The 22,699-nt window shown below is 47.0% G+C and overlaps 8 protein-coding genes across 8 annotated transcripts; 3 read left to right on the top strand and 5 right to left on the bottom strand.

Moving 5' to 3' along the window:
• Positions 1–423: 423 nt before the first annotated feature.
• N7478_003318 (heme-dependent oxidative N-demethylase family protein) lies at positions 424–1,732 on the top strand (the record flags this gene model as incomplete). The annotated part of the gene is made up of 3 exons (XM_056919532.1): positions 424–703; positions 728–1,449; positions 1,502–1,732. 3 exons carry the CDS (start codon positions 424–426, stop codon positions 1,730–1,732), a joined length of 1,233 nt encoding a protein of 410 aa, XP_056782690.1.
• Positions 1,733–1,896: 164 nt separating this feature from the next.
• Positions 1,897–3,175, bottom strand: N7478_003317 (uncharacterized protein; the record flags this gene model as incomplete). The annotated part of the gene is made up of 5 exons (XM_056919531.1): positions 1,897–2,176; positions 2,229–2,262; positions 2,319–2,738; positions 2,805–2,952; positions 3,005–3,175. The coding sequence occupies 5 exons, from the start codon at positions 3,173–3,175 to the stop codon at positions 1,897–1,899; spliced, it is 1,053 nt and encodes a 350-aa protein (XP_056782689.1).
• Positions 3,176–4,695: 1,520 nt separating this feature from the next.
• Positions 4,696–5,969, top strand: N7478_003316 (uncharacterized protein; the record flags this gene model as incomplete). Its single annotated transcript, XM_056919530.1, has 2 exons — positions 4,696–4,863; positions 4,944–5,969. The coding sequence occupies 2 exons, from the start codon at positions 4,696–4,698 to the stop codon at positions 5,967–5,969; spliced, it is 1,194 nt and encodes a 397-aa protein (XP_056782688.1).
• A 238-nt stretch (positions 5,970–6,207) lies between these two features.
• On the bottom strand, positions 6,208–7,782 carry N7478_003315 (carboxylesterase/lipase family protein; the record flags this gene model as incomplete). Its single annotated transcript, XM_056919529.1, has 1 exon — positions 6,208–7,782. One exon carries the CDS (start codon positions 7,780–7,782, stop codon positions 6,208–6,210), a length of 1,575 nt encoding a protein of 524 aa, XP_056782687.1.
• A 1,402-nt stretch (positions 7,783–9,184) lies between these two features.
• Positions 9,185–11,424, bottom strand: N7478_003314 (uncharacterized protein; the record flags this gene model as incomplete). Its single annotated transcript, XM_056919528.1, has 8 exons — positions 9,185–9,237; positions 9,302–9,483; positions 9,539–9,643; positions 9,696–9,807; positions 9,879–10,111; positions 10,167–10,244; positions 10,306–10,926; positions 11,015–11,424. The coding sequence occupies 8 exons, from the start codon at positions 11,422–11,424 to the stop codon at positions 9,185–9,187; spliced, it is 1,794 nt and encodes a 597-aa protein (XP_056782686.1).
• Positions 11,425–13,344: 1,920 nt separating this feature from the next.
• On the bottom strand, positions 13,345–13,881 carry nhp6 (high-mobility group nucleosome-binding protein; the record flags this gene model as incomplete). The annotated part of the gene is made up of 4 exons (XM_056919527.1): positions 13,345–13,380; positions 13,441–13,565; positions 13,623–13,718; positions 13,788–13,881. 4 exons carry the CDS (start codon positions 13,879–13,881, stop codon positions 13,345–13,347), a joined length of 351 nt encoding a protein of 116 aa, XP_056782685.1.
• Positions 13,882–17,190: 3,309 nt separating this feature from the next.
• N7478_003312 (centromere protein H) lies at positions 17,191–18,063 on the bottom strand (the record flags this gene model as incomplete). Its single annotated transcript, XM_056919526.1, has 3 exons — positions 17,191–17,560; positions 17,616–17,787; positions 17,889–18,063. The coding sequence occupies 3 exons, from the start codon at positions 18,061–18,063 to the stop codon at positions 17,191–17,193; spliced, it is 717 nt and encodes a 238-aa protein (XP_056782684.1).
• Positions 18,064–18,226: 163 nt separating this feature from the next.
• Positions 18,227–22,383, top strand: atg11 (autophagy protein ATG11; the record flags this gene model as incomplete). Its single annotated transcript, XM_056919525.1, has 3 exons — positions 18,227–18,294; positions 18,397–18,508; positions 18,583–22,383. The coding sequence occupies 3 exons, from the start codon at positions 18,227–18,229 to the stop codon at positions 22,381–22,383; spliced, it is 3,981 nt and encodes a 1,326-aa protein (XP_056782683.1).
• Positions 22,384–22,699: the final 316 nt, after the last annotated feature.

The following is a 22,699-nucleotide window of genomic DNA, read 5'->3' as shown; positions in this document are numbered from 1 at the left end:
AATTTACCGGGTGATACCCGGATCGGAGGCTTTGTTGAAAAGATAGGAACGCGTGATCAATTATGCATACCGTGGCCTGGAGGAAGAGTTGGATGTGTTTATCATTCCGATTGTGTGAATATCATTATACCCTGTATGGAAGCCATCGCTTATACATATCCTTGTACTTAACAAGCCAAACCAATCTATCGGATGGTTCCGTCAAAGTGGAGAGCGACCGGCAAAACACATAGTGAAATTTTTGTAGAGGCGAACCCCTCTGCGGAGTCAGTGCGGAGTAAAAAGGTTGGGGGTTGGGGGTTGGACTTGACTCATCTCTTCTCGACACTCACAAGCTACACTAGCAACTGGCATAAGTGTTGGAGTTTGCATCTACAAGATATTATAAGTGAGACACGGATAACGCTCGGTTCTATTGTCGGGATGGCAACATTCCTGAACGAGCAGCTGGATCTCATCACGTCATGGTGTGAAACATCATCTCTGTGGTCCCTGATTGGGACTGCAGTCATTTTAGTTGGAGTATGTGCCGCAGTGCGACGTTGGCTTGAACGCTCTTCAGCTCCAACATTATCCAATCTCGAAGATGAAACGGATATTAAGAATCCGACAATTAAACCATTAATGGACTTTGATTGGCAAAATACTGAACCATTACAACTTCGTTCGTTCCAAGGAAAACATAAATACAACCTGACTATGGGTAAGTTGCATTTGAGTTCTTTAGTTAGCACAAGCCTTTTACATGATCAACAGTGTTGTGCTAACGCCCCCCAAGCAATCGAGAACCTAGATCCGTCCGAGATGATACCCATGGATAAGACATACAAAGACAGACTAGCACTTCGTCAGAAGATCTTGAAAGAGCATCACGATATAGCAGTAGCAGTCAACGAATCCGCAACAGCAGACCCTCGCACCGACAGCGCTGTCAGCGAGCTTTATTTGTTTATACTAGGGAAATACCTTCCAGGCCGCTATCCAAGCATGTTCAAACTACATCCAAGCACGAAAGAAAAACCAGAACACTTCGAGAACCTCGTCACCGGCGCATCTTGGCCGATAAAAGTTAGTGCTGAGATGTCCACGATCCATGCACTGGAGATCCTGGCACAGACCGTGGATGAAGAGTTCTTAATTCTTCTTCCTGATTTATCTTCTCCCAATCAGCCAAAGTATATACTTCAGGCATACGCTACATGTTTTCCGTCTGGATTTAACACGCGTCAGAAGCTTGGTCTTCGTCTTGCAGATATTCATGGCCCCGTACCTAAGTATGCAGAGAAACTTGAACGTAGTATGGATCGTTTTTTCGCGAAGATTGAAGTTGGGAGGGTTGTGAAGAGGGTCAACTGGAGTATCAATACTGAGGGAACGGGACTGTTCCATGCATTTGATTCGGAGAAGGAAGTGCAAACTATAAAGCCGGGTGAATTGAATGTTAATCAGGTAAATATACTTCTGGACTAGTTGGAAGACAACTGATATTGACTTATATTAGACATTCTTGCGTTCTGAGCGCCAAACTCTTCACCGATTACCGCATTCCAAGGCGCTTATTTTTGCTTTCCATACATATCTCTACCCTTTACAGGAAATCAAGGACGAAGGACTAGGAGAGGAGCTTGCTGTGGCGATTGAAGGTCTGAACAAAGGCAATGTACCGGGCATTTACGAGTATAAGGATGGGGACTACTGGGGAGAGGCTACCAAGCACTTTTTACGATCTTAGCGTCTCAAAAGACCACAGAAAATTGAAAATGGTGGAATATTTGATCATACCGCGTAAAATATGCCTTTGCAAACGCCAAAATAGTGCTTCTCAATAAAAGCTTTTAATTTATCCCGAAATGAGTCGACTTAGAGCTCCTGGGCACTAGGAGAACCCGTTTATTGTCAGGGCTCCATGCCATGCCATGACCCATCATGATCGCTGCCATGGCTATCTTCGCCATGACTTTTTTGCCGCGTGTTCCTCAGGGGAAACTCCGAGACAGAGGACGGGGCTTTGTTAGCACCACCAGTGATCGGGTTGGAAGGAAGCTTGAATCCGGATCCCGAACGACTCCGTGAAGTGCTCCCCTCGGAAGAACCTAGGGTAGATTTGAATGTTTTGCGAAAAAAAGGGCGGAGGGTTGGGATACAGGCAGCGATAATAACAACATTTTGTTCAACCCTGTTATTTTGTTAGAGTAGGCGGAACAGTTTTGGGGGACAGGAGTACTTACAAGCCCCAAAGAACCAGTGGCACGGGGACCCATACTAATAAATATCAGCAACTAATTAAGTAGCGAGAGGAGGGAGAACGGAGGACGTACGTGGATCCGTGTGGTTTGTAAAGAGATGTAAATAGGTCGCTTTAACGATCGTGACGATTGCCGAGAGCAATGTCAATCCCATCATGATGCAGACACTGAGTTTGGTCGAGGTTCGCATTTGTAGTTTCCAAAATGCTCGAATGGGGACAATCGCCAGAATGATGTCCGTTATAGCCGTATAGGCACTGACCCAGTAGGAGAAATCGTCGAAGACATCCGAGCTCCAGCAAGTGCCGTCCAACGTGGGGGTCCATAGTCTTGCCGTGGGCTTACACTGGAAGAACACAATGAATACCGAGATCATAGCAAAGATCACTTGGAATATTGTCATAAGATAGAGACACCATTTGCGATAGATGTTAGGGTCCAGTAGATCGACGATCAAGATCGCAATCGAGATGTTGGGGAAGCTAAATGCACCTGCACCAGAATTTCTGGGTCAGTTCTTCAGATATCTTTGCTAACTTATTTTTAAGTTCAACGTACCGATATTGAACGGAAATGCAATGATCTGCCAATAAGCAGTCTTTTCATAGCGCTCTAAGCCATGCTCTGCGACAACTGCTGCAGTATGTCGCCCAAATCCCAATGTGACCGAGCGGGAGACGAATGAGGTGGCAAGTATACTAAGAGCCTAAAGGTTGTAAGTCAGTTAGATATCACCAAACTCAAGTTGAGTATCATACCAATGAGAAAAAAATAAAAAAGTCATCCCATCCAGCACGCTTGCTATCCACACGAGAGAATATCTTCAAGGCAACGACAGCGATAGCAATGCCAGTAAATACCCATCCGATTGTATTGATCTCAGCTGCTCGACTCTCGCTATAGTCAACGTTCGTATCAAACGTAGACATGGCGAGAGATGAGGAAACACGATTCTCAATTAAGGAGGGCAGTTGCAATCCAAAAGCGATCGCAACATAGCAGAATGGATGTCTGAAGTCTGCAGCGACTAGTCTTGGGTTTTGCGCACAGAGCCTTAGCAATTAGCTCATTTGAACCATTTGTACCCGGGAGTTAGGTTGGGGACCCGCAACAGTGGCATAGTACGTAGTACGGAGATGAACAAATAACAAATATAATCACGAGCAAAAGAAAAAAAAAGGGAAGATGGAGATCTTGATTGACCACGATCTCTGTCAAGTGGGTCAAAGCAGTACTTTTGTGACTGTAAATGTGGTAAATATGAGATGTCCGCAGAGTGTTGCCATCTCGCTTAATTTTCGCCCCAGATGTTTGTATGCAAGTGTAATGAATCTAGGCCAGAAATTGAGATATGTAACCGGTTTAATCTAGTCCATACCCACCTAGCAACCACCATATTCTCAAACAACACTTATTGGTGAGTACAATCGTAAGCACATTGCACCGATTCCACCATTATGGGATAGAACGAGAAAGTTCTCCACAGCGGGTCAAAACTGGAAATGAAGCTGTTTATCATAGGTAGGATTGACAAGTCAGCGGAAGATCTATCCACTGCGGATGCTGCGTCCACTCTCCAGGGGGTGCAGATACATTTGTTTTCCAATTTGACAGATTCATTCAGGTTGGAGATCGGTTCACTTGTGGACAAATTATACATAGCACCAGGATGCAAGGTGCATTCTTCTGCCTTTGTAGAGCCCGAAAAACTGGTTTGGGTCTTAGTCCATATGGTGGGACATGCAAGGCGTTTTTAGCGTCAATAAGCGGCCCGAGGCTATTCCGTGAAGGCTCGATGGGGGCCATACCGTCGAAAATACCTAGCCTGGCCAAAGATCGGCTATGTGTGCATGACTAAAGTAGTGCAGCAGAATAGGTAGCCAAATGCGAAGGAGAAAAGCAGGATGCGTTAGTTGACTTTGTTTTGTTTACACCCGTGAAAACTATAATAGGAAAAAGTGGGTAACAATGATGGTGGAGGTTCTACTTACAATGTCAACCCCCTTAAACTCCTGTCACTTTTAGGGAACAATAACGGTTCCCGAGGTTCAAAAGCCAATGGTGAACAGCCAATCCCACGGTCCGAGCCATGTCATTTTATTCCGTTCAACCTTGGAAGCCCTCTATGTAATACCCCGCTGGCTAAGGGCCACCAGATGAGACGCGGCACTTAGCACATTTTTATTTTCCCGTTCATTGGCCGATAGACGAATGGGACTACAGTAGAAGTGCCGGTTTCAATCGCTGCAAAGCCAATCAGGGTTCTGTGTCCTTTTGAACTATGCCCCTGAAAGCAGGAGGGGTAAGAAATGGCCATGGTCATCGTAACGAGGCAATTTAGCAAATTGCCAGGTTTTTCGCTATTTAGAGGGCTCAATTGACTCTTCTTCAGTTTGATCGCAATCAATTGACCATATTTACTTCATTTTAAAAGGAAATTGGCTTGAAAATGGTGTCCCAGGCCCCATCAGAGATCCTAGACGGCATAGCCGCGGCGCGCATCGCATTCGAAAAGAACGAGGCGGGGTCAAGAGAGGCTTTGATTGATTATAGTCGCGCACTTATCTCATCCCTCGAGATCCCTAGCGAGTTTGTGCAGCGAACCTTCTGGGCTGAGGTAACTAATTCCCGAATTCGGTTATGCAATTGTGAATTTTAACTTGTACTTGGAAGCTGACAAGAATTCATGCTTAATAGCCTGCCCAATCCGCGATTATCCGCATCGCCGTCGATGTAAAACTTTTTCAACACCTGAAGGAAGCTGGTGAACATGGATTGAGCCCCTCGGCTCTTTCCGAAAAAACCGGAATCAATGTCAACCTCCTCGAACGATTGATCAGGCATCTGGTCGCCATGAACCTTATCACCTTCCACAATGGCGTCTTCCTCGCGTCCAAATTGAGCAACGACCTCGCAGAAGAGAAATATCAACACAGTATATCATTCTGCTACGATGCGTCTCGCCCTGCTTTTAACGGCTTCCCCGAACACTTCAAGAAGAATGGATACAAACCCCCGACTCTAAGCGGGCTCGATGGTCCCTTCCAATCAGCACATAAGACAGACAAGGCATTTTTTGACTGGCTCGTTGCGACGCCTCCTCACCTCGACTATTTCAGTTCTTTCATGGCCTCTTATCGTGCTGGAAAGCCAGACTGGTTCGACTTCTACCCGGTTCAAGAACGTCTGATTGAAGGGTTCGATGCCTCCGCCAACGAGGCACTCTTGGTTGATGTCGGTGGTGGCCGAGGTCATGACGTTACTACTTTTGCTGCGCGCTACGAATCACGCCCGGGCAAGATCGTTCTCCAAGATCGCGAGCAAGTCATTGCAACTGTCAAAGTGGAAGGCACCGAACTCCCCTTTGAAGTGCAGGCCCATGACTTTTTCACCCCTCAGCCCATTAAGGCGGCTCGCGCCTACTCGCTTCACTCTATTCTGCATGACTGGGGTGATGAGGAGAGTGTGAAGATTATTGAGAACCTCGTCCCTGCATTGAAGAAGGGTTACTCGCGAGTTCTGTTCAACGAAATTGTTGTTAGCGAAGAGAAGCCCACACTGGCTGCGACAAACATGGATATGATGATGCTGGCTCACCTGAACGTCCGTGAAAGGTCCGAGGCTGAATGGACAAGCTTACTTGCCAAGGGTGGATTAAAGGTTATTAAGGTTCACACATACCCTGGCGTTGCAGAAAGTGTGATCGAGGCGGAGCTGGCTTGAGTAAATCGGTTCGATGTGAATTGGGAACTTATATATAGACCGGAGGTATTTAATTGGAAACATAATGAAACAATGGTTAGAAAGGATGGTCTTCGACATGTACTATACATTCGTATCACTGTGAACTCGCTAGTTTATTCAACTACTCATACATCTTGCCATTAGGAAGCAGATGTAAATTTTGAAACTTTAGAGGAAAGTATCTGCTATGTACACAGCTGTCAGGCTCCATGGCGTTCTAATACTTCTTCAAAGTACTGAACCAAGACTTGAAGAGAGCAACCTTCTTGCTTGAAGCCACTGGGATCTGGCCCCATCCATCACCGACATGCTGAACCAACTCAGATGAGTTCACAGCAGGCCACGAAACAAGCTTCTCGCCATTAGGATCACCATTCTTGATGAAGTTTGCCCAGTAGCTGTTCATCTTCTGAGCAATAGCGTAATCCTCTGCAGTCCAGGGCATGTCGGTCGCGTAGAGGTTGTTCAACACGTAATTGATCTCAGATTCGTGGTAAGCACCCTGGTCCTGTCCAGGTGGAGCATGATCCCAGTAGTAGTTGTAGATAGGGCTTTCGTACGCCTCGTCCCACATCTGCGACCAAAGCCAGGTGCCGACTTTTGAGCGATCGGTCCACTGTGAGTTCTCTGCACCAGATGCAGTGAGAGAGTCATTCGCGGGATAGAGATCGAGGAAACGTTGGATCCAAGCACCGGTGAATGTTTCGTTTAAGTCTTCGTAGTACTCCTCCAGTGTTATGTTCAGGCCATAGGTAGCTCCACTCTCATCCTTGGTGTTTCCGGTAAGAACAGGAACATCCTGTGCCAGACTTTGCTTCAGTGTTTTCCAGTAGGTGCTTGGCATGGCATAGCCATCGAGTGTTGCGCTGAAAGAGTAGGCCGAGCTCATGAAATTTGTGACAAGATCAGACATGGGTAGCTTTCGCGCCTCTGCAATGGTGGATACATTCAGGCTAGCAAGGTATTCTTTGGCCGTCTTATAGGAGGCACTGAGGGTGGTGTATCCTTCGGCAGCTTGCATGGCATATGGATCTTCTGGATAACGGACACCACTCTCGATGATAGCACCAACAATCAATCCCTTTGTTAATTCACTGTTCAAAATGTGCTGAGTTGCGGCAGAACCAGCAGATTGTCCCATGACAGTGATGTGATCAGGATCTCCGCCAAAGTCGGCAATATTGGCTTTGATCCACTTGAGAGCAGCAAACTGATCCAACATACCCCAGTTACCAGAGCTGTTATGGCCATTTTGGAATTCTTCAGTCAACTCAGGGTTAGCCAACCATCCGAAGGAGCCAGTACGATAGTTATAGTTAACAAATACAATCCCTTGGTCTGCCATACCCCCGCCATCGAAGAGGGCGTCGGCCGCAGTGGAGAGGGCAGGATAACTCCACATAACCACAGGCAATTTTGCCTCAGACGAGCTGGCAGAGCTCCAAATATTGAGATTCAAGCAATCTTCATCGATGGTATAATCATTGTCCCCACTTGTTGCGGATGGGCAAACAGGTCCCCATGTTTTAGCATCCAGGGTGCCGTTCCATGCAGAGGCAGGCTGGGGAGCTCTCCAGCGATTTTCTCCACCGGTGGTTGCGGCAAATGGAATTCCCTTCCAAACACTGATATCCTTCCAATTCGTCAGGTTTCCAGTAGAGGTTTTGTTAAACGCGGGATATCCTTGAACAGCGCCATATTTCGTTTGAACAACAGATTCATAAAGCGCGGCTGACACAAGGGGCGACAAGCCGAAAAGTATAGTAGTAGCAGCGATTGTCTTCGGAAGCATGGTGCCGAGGTATAGAAGGGTGAGAAATATAAGATAATATAGACTCCCAGACACGCTTGAGTGCAACTTTGAAGTTGGCGGAAGTGAGATGCTACAAGCCTTTTATGTTAGCTCTTCAATAGCTTAGCCGGTGTCGATCTTCTACTAGCGTAACACATTATCAGCAGTTTAAATTGTTTCGTCACAGAAGTGCTTGGCGAGTACGTCAACTGAATTTGCATGCCACTTTTGTTCCAAGGATCTGCGCTTAAGCCGAATTTATCTTCTTGATATCGGCCTAGTGTTCCGTAACGGGTCGGAGGAGCCGGGCCAAATGCACTCGGAGATTAGACAGGGGGTGGGGAACCAAAAATCAGGTAACATGGGCGATGCAGAAAAAGTGGATTCATGACCTTGTGGCTTTCTTCATGGGCTTAATAGGACGCGAAACTTAAGAGAGACTATAAACTAGGCCACGCGTCAATGTTCGCAATGCGGGAAAATCCTTGGCGCATGAAATCTGTGTCAAGCAAAGTAGTAAGGGCAAGGTGTCAATCGACGAAGTCATCCTGGAATAATCGGCATATTTAGGAGGCAGGGAACAATCACGTAAACGGTCCATAAGAATAACTAGTTATGGGTTTCAATGGATTTCTGTCCTAGCTCCACCGCATAAATACTAGGTACGGCTAACAGGCTGCCGGCTCATGCCATCCCATCAATTGGCTGGTGAAGTAGGTATAGGGCATATCATGCCAACCACGGACTAAATAATAGTATGAGGGACGTATTAATTCAACTCGAAAAAGATCGTATTGAGACTAAGGCTCAGAGATAGCTTCGAGTGAAGAAGAGGGCAGAATAGGAGGAAATGACTAATGAGCTTGCGCACTTGCGAGAGAAGAGAATAACCCAACGACTTCTGAATCACCTTCCTAATGATATGTTGGCATCTCGATTAGACTGAGTCGAAGAAATGATCGTCTGCAGGCTCTATACGTTTTTAAGATCCCAATTATATCGTGTTTGTTCTATTATTTCCCATCATTCATTTGCGATGAATTGATCTATCCTGACCTAGTTGAGTTGAGGATGTATTGTACGCATGAAATCAAAATACGTGCAAGTCAATCAGATTCAGCGAAGCCAGCGCAGCCAAAATGTCCAAAAAGAAAATATTAGCATGTCCCCTATCATGCCCATCACGCCTTCAACGCATACTCAACATCAAATGAACGCTCAGAAATTATAGACGTGCGCCCGCTGCTTCGCCAGAACAACCAATTAGCAGGCCCAAAAGAAACTTTTATTCTTGATCGCGAAAATCATTGCGGCATAAACTCGTGAGTCATGAGACCAGCTCCGGGCTTTGATGTGCTCAATATTATAAAGCCATACTACGTATGATAATGCAGTGGCGCGACTAATGGGAAGCCGCCGCTATCTCCTGCATGCAATCCAGGAAGCCTTCAGCGTCTGGAATATGTTAGTATCGTCCAATCAAGAAAAACGAGTTAAGAGGGATTTGAAGCTAACGCACCACTTCGAGTTGCAAATTTCAACAAATGCTCGCCCCGATTAGTATGTGGTGGGCTGTATTCATCAGTGGAGATGAAAATGGCAAGGTCCAAGTCGCGCACTGCAACGGTCTTCGAGTCCAAGGTTTTCAGCCAGCTGCGTCGGCCAAGGTGATGGGTCACAAATGCAGTCCACACGGGTGTGCTAAATTCCCTTAAGTTAAAACCAGGTGATTGAAGTGTTTAGTGTGTAAACTTACCGGTCCATGACACCTTCGTGAACAGAGGCCTGCAATCGAACAGCCCCAGTTATCTTGTCTTGATAGACACGTAAAGCATGTGAATAGCGGTCATCGATAATAAGGCTATAGCTAGTTAGTATTATCTGGACAGTCTCGAGAAGTCGGTTTGACTCACCCGCCATACATCTCCTCCTCGTCGTTCAATTCGTGATCTTGGATATCCTCCACAGGTCGACCCTCATCCTGTGAGCGAAGGGCCAGGAACGTACAGAAGAATACAACCATGCCTGAGGTCAATAGAATTAGATCACAGTATCAACCGGAATGGATGGGGTTATACATTCGACACCACACTTACTTTCAACAGTTGTGAACTTTAGACGTGCCCACAAGATCAATTTCTTGCCTGAGTTTCGTCTCCGGCACAGTTGTAGACAAGACCCCTTCTGGACAACTTCTAACATGTTCAAAGGGAGACAGAAGTATTCGCTTGGTTTACTGCGATGTGGTACCTTGCAAACAATTCGAGCGCGGCCGTCTTTCTCGCGTAAATAAAAGTATGCAGTCATCTCCGACCTATCGTTGAACGCCCTAGTATTTGGTTAGAGTCGGTTGACATATCATTCTTATTCCCCCGATCACTCACAATTGAAGAGCCCTCTCAAACCCTTGTTCTTTTAAAACTGTTTTGATCCCTGACTGGGGCTCATCGAAACACCCGGCTCTAGACATTTTTTTAGTATGATTTGCCTGACAGAGAATATCTGAAACTAATAGAATCTTACTTTTCTGATGATTCTGGGATTGCAGTTTCCGTGCGGTAGCTGTTAAAGACATCTTTCACCCAGTGGTAAGTTAGGATATCGTTTTGTGTAGATTGACTAGTAGTTGTAGTAGCAGACACAGAGCCCGTCAACGGTGAGCTAGGAGGATCCGGTACGGATGGTGGGAAACTATCAGAGAAAGTCCCAGATGAAGGCGAGAGAGGGGACTGGGGGGATTGAGGATTGAAAGGTCGAGCACGTTCGAACGAACGACGTCGGCGTCGGTCTCCAACCGGGCTAATAGGTTCGGCGCCATTACCGCTAGATAGAGGGCGGTTTCTCGAGTGGGAACGATGAACCGAAGTGGGACGATCGTTTCTCGAGGGAGGACGATGAATTGAAGTGGGACGATCATTTCTCGAGGGTGGACGGTCATTCCTTGAGGGAGGACGATTATTTCTCGATGGCGGGCGAAGAATCGAAGAGGGACGATCGTTTCTCGAGGGTGGACGATTAATGGGCGGGATTTGGTCATTGAGAGACATGCGTCCAAGATTAGATGTCAAACGCTCTTCTTGCAAAGCGAGAAGCTGTTTCAGCCTCCTTCGAGTGGCTGGTAGTAGCGGTAGGTCCTCAAGTCGACTACAATATAAGAGCCAGGCATCAGTATAGTAACGGCTTCACTATAAAGACCCCGGAAGAAAAGTCGCACTTGGGGAGGTTTACATACTCCTTCATCACATCGCCCATCTCCCTAAGAAAGCTCTTATATCTTGCCAGACGGGTTGAAAGAGAATAATGCGATTCGTCCCAAAACCACCCATCCATAGATGTCCAGGCACGTCTGTAGCTCTCTGGTGACCTCTCCTTGTCAATGCGACGAAAATACTTAAAAATATCCTCTAGTGTGTACTTCAGACTCTTTCGCACAAGTTCAACATCAGGTTCGATGAGGGGCCAATTGCGTCGGTAGCGAACATCTTGAGAAAATCTTCCCAGGCTAGTCAACGAGGCACTTATTGCGTACAGATCGGATATTAAAGTGGTGACTTCAGCCGCATGATCGGGGAGAGGGACACGAAAGGTGGTAAAGCCAGCTGCCGCACTCTCGGTATCTCCAACAGACGTACTCAGATCCATGGGGTTGGTTAGGCCATACGGCGAAGGATTCTACGCAGGTTTTTTTTGAGTCAAAAGTGGGAGATACGAGAGCCTGAGAAAAGCGAGGTCACCCAATCTCACGTGCAATGCGGCTCTTACTTTTTTTTTCACCCTTGCGTCTTGTGTCCTGACGTGGTCGCGCGGGAATGGCGGGGCGTTTCGGTGGGGGGAGGGGAAGAGGAGGGGAAAGAAGCCGGTGGAACCAGTGCACAACCAGCATCTTAGTCTATGTTGAAATCAGTGCACAGGGATATAGAGCAATGTGAAGGCCTGATACATTTCAGTAACAACGTACTCAAAAGGCCAGGCAGAATATAGATCGCGATTTTATTGGATTGGCAGACGAGTTCCCATGGACCTGCACAACTTTAAGTATCCCGAACAGTCTCCACAGTGCGGAAATGCCCAAGCGGCCACGGTGGGAGAAGCCAGAGACACATTTTGGTAAGGGAAAGGGGACAGGGACAGAGAAAACGGGCACGCGAGAGAATTGTAGTGAAATTGAATTCAGTATATAGAGACGCAATGAGAATCATGAGCACAAAAGAAGAAAAAGAGGTGTAAGTATAGGTATGTATAGATAACGGCGCCTACTAGTTTGGTTGACGCATGGGCGAATGGAGGATAAAATAGAAAAGAACGAGACAAACGTCTCAGCTGAGGGTGGACCTTGATCTATATACTACCACTAGAAGTCATATCGAAAAGGGAAGGTCAATAGTGTTGCCTGCATGGCTTGTAAGTCCGTGCCTTTGTGCCCAAGTCTTGAGGCTGTGTAGTCTACTTATACTCCGTAGCGAGAAACGGAACAACTACTAGTGCCAAGCTAGAGTCGGGAAGGAGTGACTAGTATTGCAGCTAGTGATAGCATTGCATCTTCTTATTGCATCTTAATATGTTTGCTCACTTGCATATCCTTGGGCACCTGATACAAAGCAGCAAATGGGAGGTCTACTAGCTTATACAAATCCCACAAAGCCTTCGCATCCATGACCTTCTTTCCGAGCCTCATCATTCTGATAGAATAAACAAAAGAAGTGATACGATGAACTTCGGGGAAAGTAGTCTGATGACCGTTCAGGTAGGTATACGTACACGGTACGTCCCATGTCGAGAGATAGTAAATCCATACTTGTATGCCCAATCGACTTGGTAGGCAACTTTTGGTAGAGTTAGTCAGCTTGCTGGTGGCCTCGTATTAATCCGAACTAGTAGCCGCAGTTTGAAGAGTAATAAATACAGAGTGAAGAACATCATGAGAAGATCTATAGAGCCCTGGAGAATAGCGTACCAGGGAATAGGATCCTTGATCCGCTGGAGCATCATCTCAGCCTCAGGCCAACAACCGGAGATCTCCCGGGCGCGTCGGGAATAAACAACCCTGGAAGGCCCCACGGACGCGGGAGCTTGGGCCAACCCAAGCGCGTTGAGATTTCATTTCTGAAGAAATTACAGCTTCACACAGGAGCTACAGGCACAATTGTCATAATAGGGAAATAGAGTAAAATTGACTAGTGTACATCAGACTAGGCTTGCTTCGAGAGATCCAGCAAGTATCGTCCTGTCCATCAGTCCGAGCAGTCACTGATTGATTAAACTTCGAGATCCGTTTCCCTCAACAAGACAAGCAAGAAAGGAAACAAAGAAAAAAGCAAAGATAAAACCAAGACTGGCAAGAAGATGGAAAGTCAAGATGGAAACCATTTCCGCAAGTAAACACTAGTTCAGGCCCCTAATTGTGAGGCTATCCATCCATAAAGCAAGCAAAAACCACCGAGGAACCCATCCGTTAAGCCCATGATGATAACAGCGGGAAGGAAAAAGGAAACTGAGGAGAATCACCAAGAGTGCACACGTAAAACGCCATTATCTGCGCAAATGAAAGTTGCGGAGAGACGTTTACTCGGACTCCTCTTCATCGGCGTTGGCCAGACTCTGCGAAAGTCAGTTAGTAAGAGAACACAAGGGGACATCGATGGACATGATAGCACTCACTTCTTGGTACTTGGCCTTCTCTTCCTCGTAACGCTTCTTGTCATCGGCAGCCTTCTTGTCGTAGGGCTTGCGCTCGGACTCAGTGAGAGCCTTCCACTTGTCACCGAGGCTCTTTCCGACTTGGCCTGAAGGTGAGGTTAGAGACGTTGACGAGCGATGAATCATTCACGAGTGTTGCTTACCGAAAGTGATACCGGGGTTCTCCTCGCGAACCTTGTCACGGTTGTCGTTGGCGAAGAACATGTAAGCAGAGAGACCACGCTTGGGGGCGTTGGGGTCTAAGAGAAGGTTAGAATTGACTTGATTCATATGGATGTCTTGAGCGACGAGACGAGACGACGACGTACCCTTCTTGCGGCGCTGGACACGCTCCTTGGTGGCCTTGCGAACGGGCTTGTCCTTAGGCATTTTGGAAGTAGTGGCTTTGGTGGCTTTAGGCATGGTTAGATTGATTGATGTGATGTCGGGTGATGAAAAATATGGAGATGGTGCAATAGAAAAGTTAGTGACGATGAGGGGGGGGGGGAGGCGCGCCAAAATATGTGGAAGATAGTAAGGGAGAAGAGTGGCGCTGAGAAACACGCGTGCTGTGGTGGTGCCCTCACTCTAAACACGGCTGGCGCGTGCTGGCTTAGTTTGGTTGAGTTGCGCTCCCTCAGGTCACACCTTCCAGTTGCTTGCAATGGGATGAAACGAAATGGTAAAAGGACAGTAATACTCACTAGAAAAATTAGAAATCAATTAAGAGTTCCAATGCTGGAATTATCTAAATGAGTGGGCGCAAGTTAGTTACTGCGCAACTCTCATAGATGGAACGAAAGCGCCAACGCGACCGGTCGCGACGAGGATAAAAAAAAGTGTTTCTAAGACCTTGCGAAACGAGATCAAGGACAATAGAAACAGAGAAAAAGAGAAATGGTGGTGGTGGAGAGGATTGGGGGATGCTGGTGGTTGTATAGATAGGGGATTTATATGCAGTACCTCAGATTTGTATGGCCAAATATTGTATGGCGAAGCTGGTAGTAAGAAGAAGTGGAAAGAGAGAGAGGGGGGAGAGCCGTAGTAGTAGGGAAAGAGAGTAAGAGGGGGGAATGCCCTTGCTGTTTGCTTACCACACTTAACTGGGACCCAAGGGGAATGTACCGGGCTGCGTCACGTATTAATCTCTCCGTACTGTACCCGCCGTATCCTATGTACACACTGTACAGCCCCCTCAACCTTAGTACTGCATTGCTCCCAGCTCCAGTAGTCCCAATACACACTGCTGAACATCATGGGAAGAAAAGGGAAAAAAAACAAACAAAAAAAAGGTATAATATTAAAAGAAGTCTATACACGTCCCTTGTCCCATCTCCTCATCTTTCTACCTACGTCAATCAATACAGCTTTGTTTCTAGAGTCTAATCATAAAGCAAAAGGCAAAATTACATGCTTCTACCCGGCTCATGCTCCCGGAGAGGGAAATCGTACCAAACACCAGTACACCTGTAACATACTTAAGCCCTCTCACAGTGGAGCACCCATTAAAACCGCGCAGCTGGCCCTAGGATATGTCGTACCATGTACCGCTGGAGCATACAATAAAGTGAGTTAATGCGTAAGTATCCAGTACCCTTCTAATACGCTGCTTATGTTGGTGTCTGCCCGTGTCTTGCAAAACTAAAACTGCCCACCCCAACCTGTTGGAAATATGAGATCGGAAAAAAAGAGATCCCAATATGTCTATAATAATAATAGAACGAAATGGAAAGCAAATTCTTTGACTTTAATGCTGCATTAATCAAAGTGTTTCATGATTTCAAGATTACTACCCAGCAAGCAAAGGGAATAAATAGTATTGCGCAGGGAGTATCTTCTACGCATGAATCTCCATTCTCCTCCCCAATATGATCCCAGTCAACATATCCACACCTAAATACCTTGAGCACAATTGGCCATTCATAGATAAGCAGATCGGGAAAGGATTGCGCGACGCATAAGGACGAAAATCGTATTCATAGAAACCATTTCCCCTTGGCTATCTAAGTAATAACTCCGAAACGAACGCAGCGAATGTGTACTGTACCTTGGTCGCCGAACGGCAAGTGGTCGTCCTTGCGACAGTACGGATCACGAAAAGTACACTTACATACGCATCCAGCCAGCCAGCCTTTTAGGTTGAGTATTTTTTTTTTTTTTGACGACGGGAGTACCCCCATATATAGAAAAGATTTCCCGCTCTGATCCAGTCCGCTAGCCAGTAGCCAGTATAGTTCCAGTATTAACAGAAAAGTAGTAATAAAAGCACCGACCACCGTGTAATGGCAGCCCATCCGGGATCGAATTAGCGCGAGGTAAGGACTTGGAGGTACAACCGCAGCTGGAGCGTTGCTCAAACATAAGCATGGCGTACCCTTTTGGCGTAACCGACGATTATTGGAAACACAGCCATACAACTGGGGATTATAGCGCCGTTGCCCGAAAATCTCTGGTTGGGATTGCTCTACATACATGAAAAAAGGGCGCTTATGGCTGCCGATATCCATTCTTTACATGTTTACATCTTGACGTATGCAATGAATCTCGGGATTCAAATCCCTTGAGGATCACGCAAGATTGACTAGTAGTAATTCTGTCTGTTTGGTTGATCGGGACACAAATCGAAAAGCGGATCCTGGGAGACTGGATTTTCCCTTGTTATCATTAGTTTTTTTTTCTTCCCTTGCAGAGTTGGAAATCACACGATCACAAGCCGGAAACCATGGTGTATTGGGGCGTGTTCCCTTGCGACGCGTTTTGAAAATTCCCTCGGTACTATATGCAGAGTATCCAGAGATGTACTATTCTCTTCGCCGATTGTGCATAATACCCTGCGAGGGACTCGGAAAGCGAGGAGAAAGTTAAAAAAAAAAGACTACTATATACTAATAAAATATTATAGGCAGGCAACACGTCTTTACAGACAGAGCAGAGAATAGTACAGCTGGGGGCAGTATCAAGGTCACATTCCGGTACATTGGGTACATTGGTCTCCATGTCCAAGTCCCGCAGGAATCAAGTACCACTCCACTTGTAATATTACCCTTCCACTTCTTCCGAGAGGAGAGCGTCATAGAGTGGTTGGACTCGCGTAATTATGCTTCTGTGTAATGCTGGATTCTGCAGCCCGGCTACCTAGGGTAGCTTCCACCACTAAAAGTATGACTAGCCATGATACTTGCAAATCTATCTTTCTTTAGTCGCATCTGATGAGGAGATGTATCATTTCTAGGTCGAGGCTGTACGAATCCCAAATCCACCTAAGACTGACGTTACCTAGTCGATAATTTTTCTTTTCTTTCTGCTGTACGTGCGCATGACTGGAATTCCCCCTAACAACGCGGGCCCATAACACCCTTATCTACCCACTTCGTTATGACGGGTGGACTGTGATGTAGGCGTGGGTCAACAGGTCTTACACGGCCACACTCCTGATGTGATGCTGTTTGGTACGGGGTGCACTCCTCTCGCTTGCCAAGCCACAGAACCCATAAAGTTAGAAAAATTGAGACTGAAAATTATGAAAAAAGTAACAGAAAATTATAAAAAAATTATGCTCAAAGGCCGATTGCCCTTTGATACGAAATTCTAATGTTGATTGCCCCATCCAGCCCACAGGGTATAACCGTTGTAAAATCATAATAAATCGCAAGGCATAAAGGATCAACGCCGAACAACGCGCCCGTGACAAAGAAAATAAGAACAAAGTACGCCGTGCCTACAAAGACATCACTAATCATCGCTCTCATCTAGAACAAGAGCTCGTAGATGATCGTCATCGGCCCAATCAAGTCCGCTACCAACCACCATTGCGCTTGCAATATTCTTCATTGTCTCCCATTTGGCCTTGCTGGTTCTATGTTCCTTTTCAAGCTCGTCAAGCTGTGATGCGAGTTTGGCGTCTTGAAGTCTTTCGCGCCAGGTTGAATCGTTTTTCGTAAGCTCCAGGAGCTGGCTGACTAGCTCCTGGTTTTCACTATTTATCTGTAGATTCTTCACTCCGGAGTTGGAAAGCTGTTTGAGGACGGCATTTTGGACGGATGCTAGATTCTCGTGCGCGAGCGCGAGCTCGTCGCGGCGGTTGACGAGGCGGAGCAGTGCCCTGTGCGATTTCCATGAGACGCGGCGCATGTATATAGCCAGGGATATGAACATACTTTTCAGGGGGGGTAGTCGCTTTCAGATGAACGGCTTTCAGGATCGGGTCAGTCACGAGGACCATTCGTAGTGCTTTCCTCCTGACCGTGTATGTGGCTCTCGATTCTAGAAACTCGCGTTCCGCGATCGCAAGCTCCTCCTCTACATTGTCGCCTGAGAGGGATTCTGGTTCTGTAGACAAGTTAGGACCAAAGGAAGCAAGCGACGAAAGGGAAAATAAAAGAACAAAGAGCCAAATAAAGAGAAAGAACAAAAGAGCCATAAACACGTACCTTGTTCAAGTAACGCCTTTTCTAATCGCTGTTCCTGAATCTGCTCGGCGAGCTGCAGGATCAGGGTTTCCTTGTCAGATAGCGTCACCACATCGCGTGGGTCATCCGTAGAGTACTCGAGGAGGGTCAGCTCCTCCGAGCGCAAGTGTGGCCACTGATTATGTTTCGGAGCCATGAGCAAGATCGCGTGCGGCAAAGGATGTAATCTTGTGATAAGGACCGGAGGCGGTGGGGAACTCGTATGGAAGAGCTTCAGCCCCTGCTAAACTTAACTAGCACACTCCCCTCTTCCTTGAAAACACCTGAGAGCTTTGAATCTCGGTGGAGAGGAGGGGGACATGTCGTTGCACATTTACATTTCTCACTCTGGTGAGCATCTACTGGCTGATCCAGTAGCTTTTGCTTCGTATGTTTCGGCCCATTTCCCCAGGTTTTGGTAGAGGGGAAAGCCCCCATTCCGATCTCCCTAGCTTCATGCATCAGCAAGCTAACTCCACTCTGAATGCAGACCCGATTCTTTGAAATCATGGATCGTTCGAAATACCTCGATTCCTCCTTCTAGGCAGATCTTGATGACCGCCCGAGGGAAGAACGTGAAGACACAGACACTTGCTACCGAGGTAGGCAACTCTGGAACTCAACCCCCAGCATGAAGTTGTTCACACACTAATACGGTCGCTGGGATTTGAAATAGACTGAAATATTTGTATATGACCGACAATACGTGAGCGAGCCGGGCGATATCGAGCTTCCGGAACTACCTACACCTGAACCCTTTAAGCCTGGCAGTCCTCCCGCATCACTTACCGACCAGAACGACCTGCAAGCATGGCGGAACTTATTCATGGCGAGGAAATCATGGGCCCTGGAGTTATCCAGCCGATGTGGCGCTACCGACAAGACGATACAGGAACACAATGAACGAACCGATGTCATCAATCGCGCAGTTGGTGTCGCACTCGAGAATCTCAAATCACATGTTGGAAATCTAGAACACAAGTTCAAAGAAGCTCAGACGTGGGCCAATAATATACTGGAAGAGCAGCAGGCTGCTCTAGATGACTGGCAACGCGCTCTGGCAAGATTAGAGAGCATCCCAGCACGAAAAGATTTCCCACTTCTTGGCCGACCATCAACCCCAAAGAAAGACAACAACCGGTTGATGGGATCTCTTAATGACTTCGTAGATGCACACGAAGTCGAACAGGCTGGCGCAGATGCGGCGGTTGCCCAACCGCGGTTCGCCAGTCAAGTTCAAGATCTCCAGGACGCAGTTGGTGAGATCTCCTTGGATACTCAAAATTTAATAAAGGAGTTGTTGTCTTCTCCCGCCGATGTGGACGAGGGCTTGCTAGCTGAAGTGGAAACGATTGCGAAGAAGATTGGCTCGGACCATGAGCATGTTATCAGTCTACCAAATAACCAGAAGATGCTTGCAAATGTTTCTCGGCTGGCGCTCAACCACACCCAAAACCTTCTCCCCTCTCTCTTGGCTGCAAGTGCAGACCTGCAGCAAGCACTTGCACATTCAATCGAGCGTCGTTATAATGCAGAGAAGACGGCCATTGATCAAATGCGGGCCATTTCATCTCTCCAATCACGGTTGGCCGACGCTAATGGCCAACTGATAAATCTCGATGTGAATACCAACTCCTTCGACATTATCTATACTGTATTCCAGATGCCAATGGTATACGGGTCCATCCTTATCGAATCCGTTCGACGCCGAGAATGGTCAGATAAGGTAAAGGCGGATTCATTGAGTTTAGCGGAAGAAATGGCCGTCCTCAGAGATGAAGAACAAAGACGCCGAAAAAAGTGGCTCAAAAACATGGGCGATCAAATTTCTTTCGGGGACTCGAATACCCTAGGTATCGAAGTCAACCTGCAAGGGCAAGATGAAGAATGGCCTGAGGTGAACCGAAAGGAGATTGAGCTTTATATTGATGATATAAGATCTAAACATTCTTTAACAAATATTGCAGAAGAATTATCCCAGCAGCTCAAAGACTTAGATTCACCCTCACGCCAGCAAAGACGACGAGCGAAGGCATTCAAGAATGGCAGTGTCTTCGACCTGAGTCGGAGCTCTATTCTTCTACGCGGTGATGATATGGTTCGAAGTCTACAGGATGAGAAGACTAAACTCGAAGAGCGGGTTAAGGGCTCTGAGAGTCGTATACGAAAATTAGAGGATCTCCTCCATCGCCAAAGCCAGCTTAGTCGACCATCTAGTGGTAACTTCGGCCCGGACTTTCCTAGTTCACCAGCTTCTCCACATCCAGACACCCTCTCTAGGAGATCTTCAGTTTCATCCAGGCGGGTTTCTATGACCCAGTCCCCCGAGGATAGAGTCTTGGTCCAACGTATAGTTTCTCTCGAAGCTGAACTGACAGCTGAAAGAGAGACTGTTCAGAGACTTCACAAAGAGGCCCATGTCGAGCGACAATCCAATTCTGACAAGTATCAAGAAGCCCAGTCAACCAAAAGAGATCTCATTGGAAATCTTGAGGCACGACAGCGCGAGTTTGAGGACGAACGAAAATTTCTCGAATCAGAACTCAAGAAATATCGACTTCGCGCGGATGAAGTGGAAGAAGAGCTGGATAAAGTGATAGATGGACGGGACCATGAGAAGCAAGAGATCGATGATCGAATCTATCAGCTCGAGATCGAACTGCAAGACGCCCACACAGCTTCGGCGAAGGAGACTCAGAGGGCCGACGATTTGGATGAGCGCATTAGATGCCAGCAAGAAAAAGAACAAGAGCTTCAGGCGAATGTCAATGATCTTGAGCGCCAACGAACAGAGTGGACTCACAAAGATCAAGAGAACTACAGTGCTCTACAGTCGGCTTTCATGAGTCTGTCTCCCGGAGGAGCTGTGCCACTCGAAATCCCTAGTATCATTCACGCTATCGAGGTCCTTTCTGAAGGCCTTTCTATCCATGCTCGAACTGCTGAAACCAATGCATCGAAAACCATGGCTGAAAATAAGTCTCTGGAAGAAAATATCCAAAAGATCGAATATGAACTGGAGGAGCAAGCTACGGCCGTCCATAAACGGGACACTGATTTGACCCAGTTGTCCGAGAAACTTGACAAGGTTCGGCAGGAATTGGAGACCACAAAGCATGAGTTGGAAAAAGCACGATCTGAAGCCAACGACACAAAAATCGAGTTGGAACAGGAGCAGTCTAAACATCACACTTTGCAATCCCAAGTATCTGCAGGAGAAACAGGATCTGATGAGCTGCGAGAAAGGATTGCAGAAGAAGAGCGGAAACAAGCAGATTTATCCCAGAGACTAGCCGATGCAGACTCCAAGGCCCAGGAACTACAGACCAAGGAAGCGGATTGGGCGAAGAAGCTCGATATTGCTTCAGAGGCAGAACGACAAGCACTAGCACGCTACGAAAGTCGCGGGAAACATGGCCACGATATATCTAAGCAGCTTTTTTCGCAGGTCGATAAATTGGAACGGATGCTCGAGCAACTGGGATTTGCTATCATTCAACAAGATGGTCATCTCATTATCCAACGCGCTTCGAAGCTCACTGCCTCTTCATCGGGACTTGGCGAAAGCTTGGCTCAATCTGGTATTGTGTCCGCTAAGCCTGACAGTGCACTACTTGGTTGGATGAATGCTGAGAGCCCCGAAGAAGAAGAGACCAAATTCTCATCGTTCATGGAAAGCCTCACTCGATTCGACGTCTCCATTTTTGGTGATGTGGTCGTGAAACGAGTGAAAGACATTGAGCAACTTGCGCGTAAATGGCAAAAGGAAGCTCGTGGATATCGCGAGAAGTACCATCGAGCCCAGAGTGACGCTCATGACAAGATTGCATACCGCTCTTTCAAGGAGGGTGACCTAGCTTTATTTCTCCCCACTCGAAATCAAGCCATTCGGTCATGGGCTGCATTCAATGTTGGTGCACCGCATTATTTCTTGCGTGAACAAGATTCTCATAAGCTTCACGCCCGCGATTGGCTGCTCGCTCGTATTACCAAGATCGAGGAACGAGTTGTGGATCTCTCGAAGTCATTAAATGGCGGCACTCCCGATAGACGCTCGCTTGGAGATGCCAGCGAAGCTGCCTCCATTGATGATGAGAATCCATTTGAGTTGTCCGATGGCCTCCGATGGTATCTTCTCGAAGCCATCGAGGAAAAGCCTGGGGCACCAGCTACTCCTGGAATTTCCAAAAGTACCGTCGCGTCTACCCAGGTGGATGCCAAGGGGAGCATCCGTCTCAAGCGACCGACCGAAGAAAACACAGTCGCTCAGGCTTTGTCCAAGAGTTTAGACAGTCGGCGCAACAGCAACAATTCCAAGCGGGGAACTCCTACGCCATCCCAAAGAGCCAACGACTCGGCCATCGATTTAGTTCGACCTGCCGATGCTGATGCTAATGCCGATGCCGCCGGCTCCCATCCTCGTGAATCTGCACCGATATTTGAAGAGGTTCGCCGTGACCTACTCCTCGGCCCGTGAAAAGTACGAAACGACAATCATTATCTTTTCTCGGGTTTATATTCACTTTAAGCTAACTTCTTCAACACAGGCTTCGAAATACCCTTCTTCGCCCCGTAACCACATCCACGGAGTTGATCCTGATACTTCCGCAACATCATTTCCAAAAAGGTCAACATCTGCTCGACGAGGCCGACCATGGGAGAAATTGTGGTCTCTTGAGTATCGTCGTGAAGACACCCCACAATAGAAAGACTTGGATATTTTGTATTTACGGCGTAGCAAGGGTCATATTTTTTTGATTTTACATTGCCTTGCTTTGCTTTACTGTTCATTT

This window comes from Penicillium angulare (genome assembly GCF_028827245.1).
Source record: "Penicillium angulare strain IBT 27051 chromosome Unknown utg000003l_segment0_segment0, whole genome shotgun sequence".
Taxonomy (NCBI): domain Eukaryota; kingdom Fungi; phylum Ascomycota; class Eurotiomycetes; order Eurotiales; family Aspergillaceae; genus Penicillium; species Penicillium angulare.
Note: the sequence above shows the minus strand (reverse complement) of the source record. Positions and strands in the feature narration are given on the sequence as shown.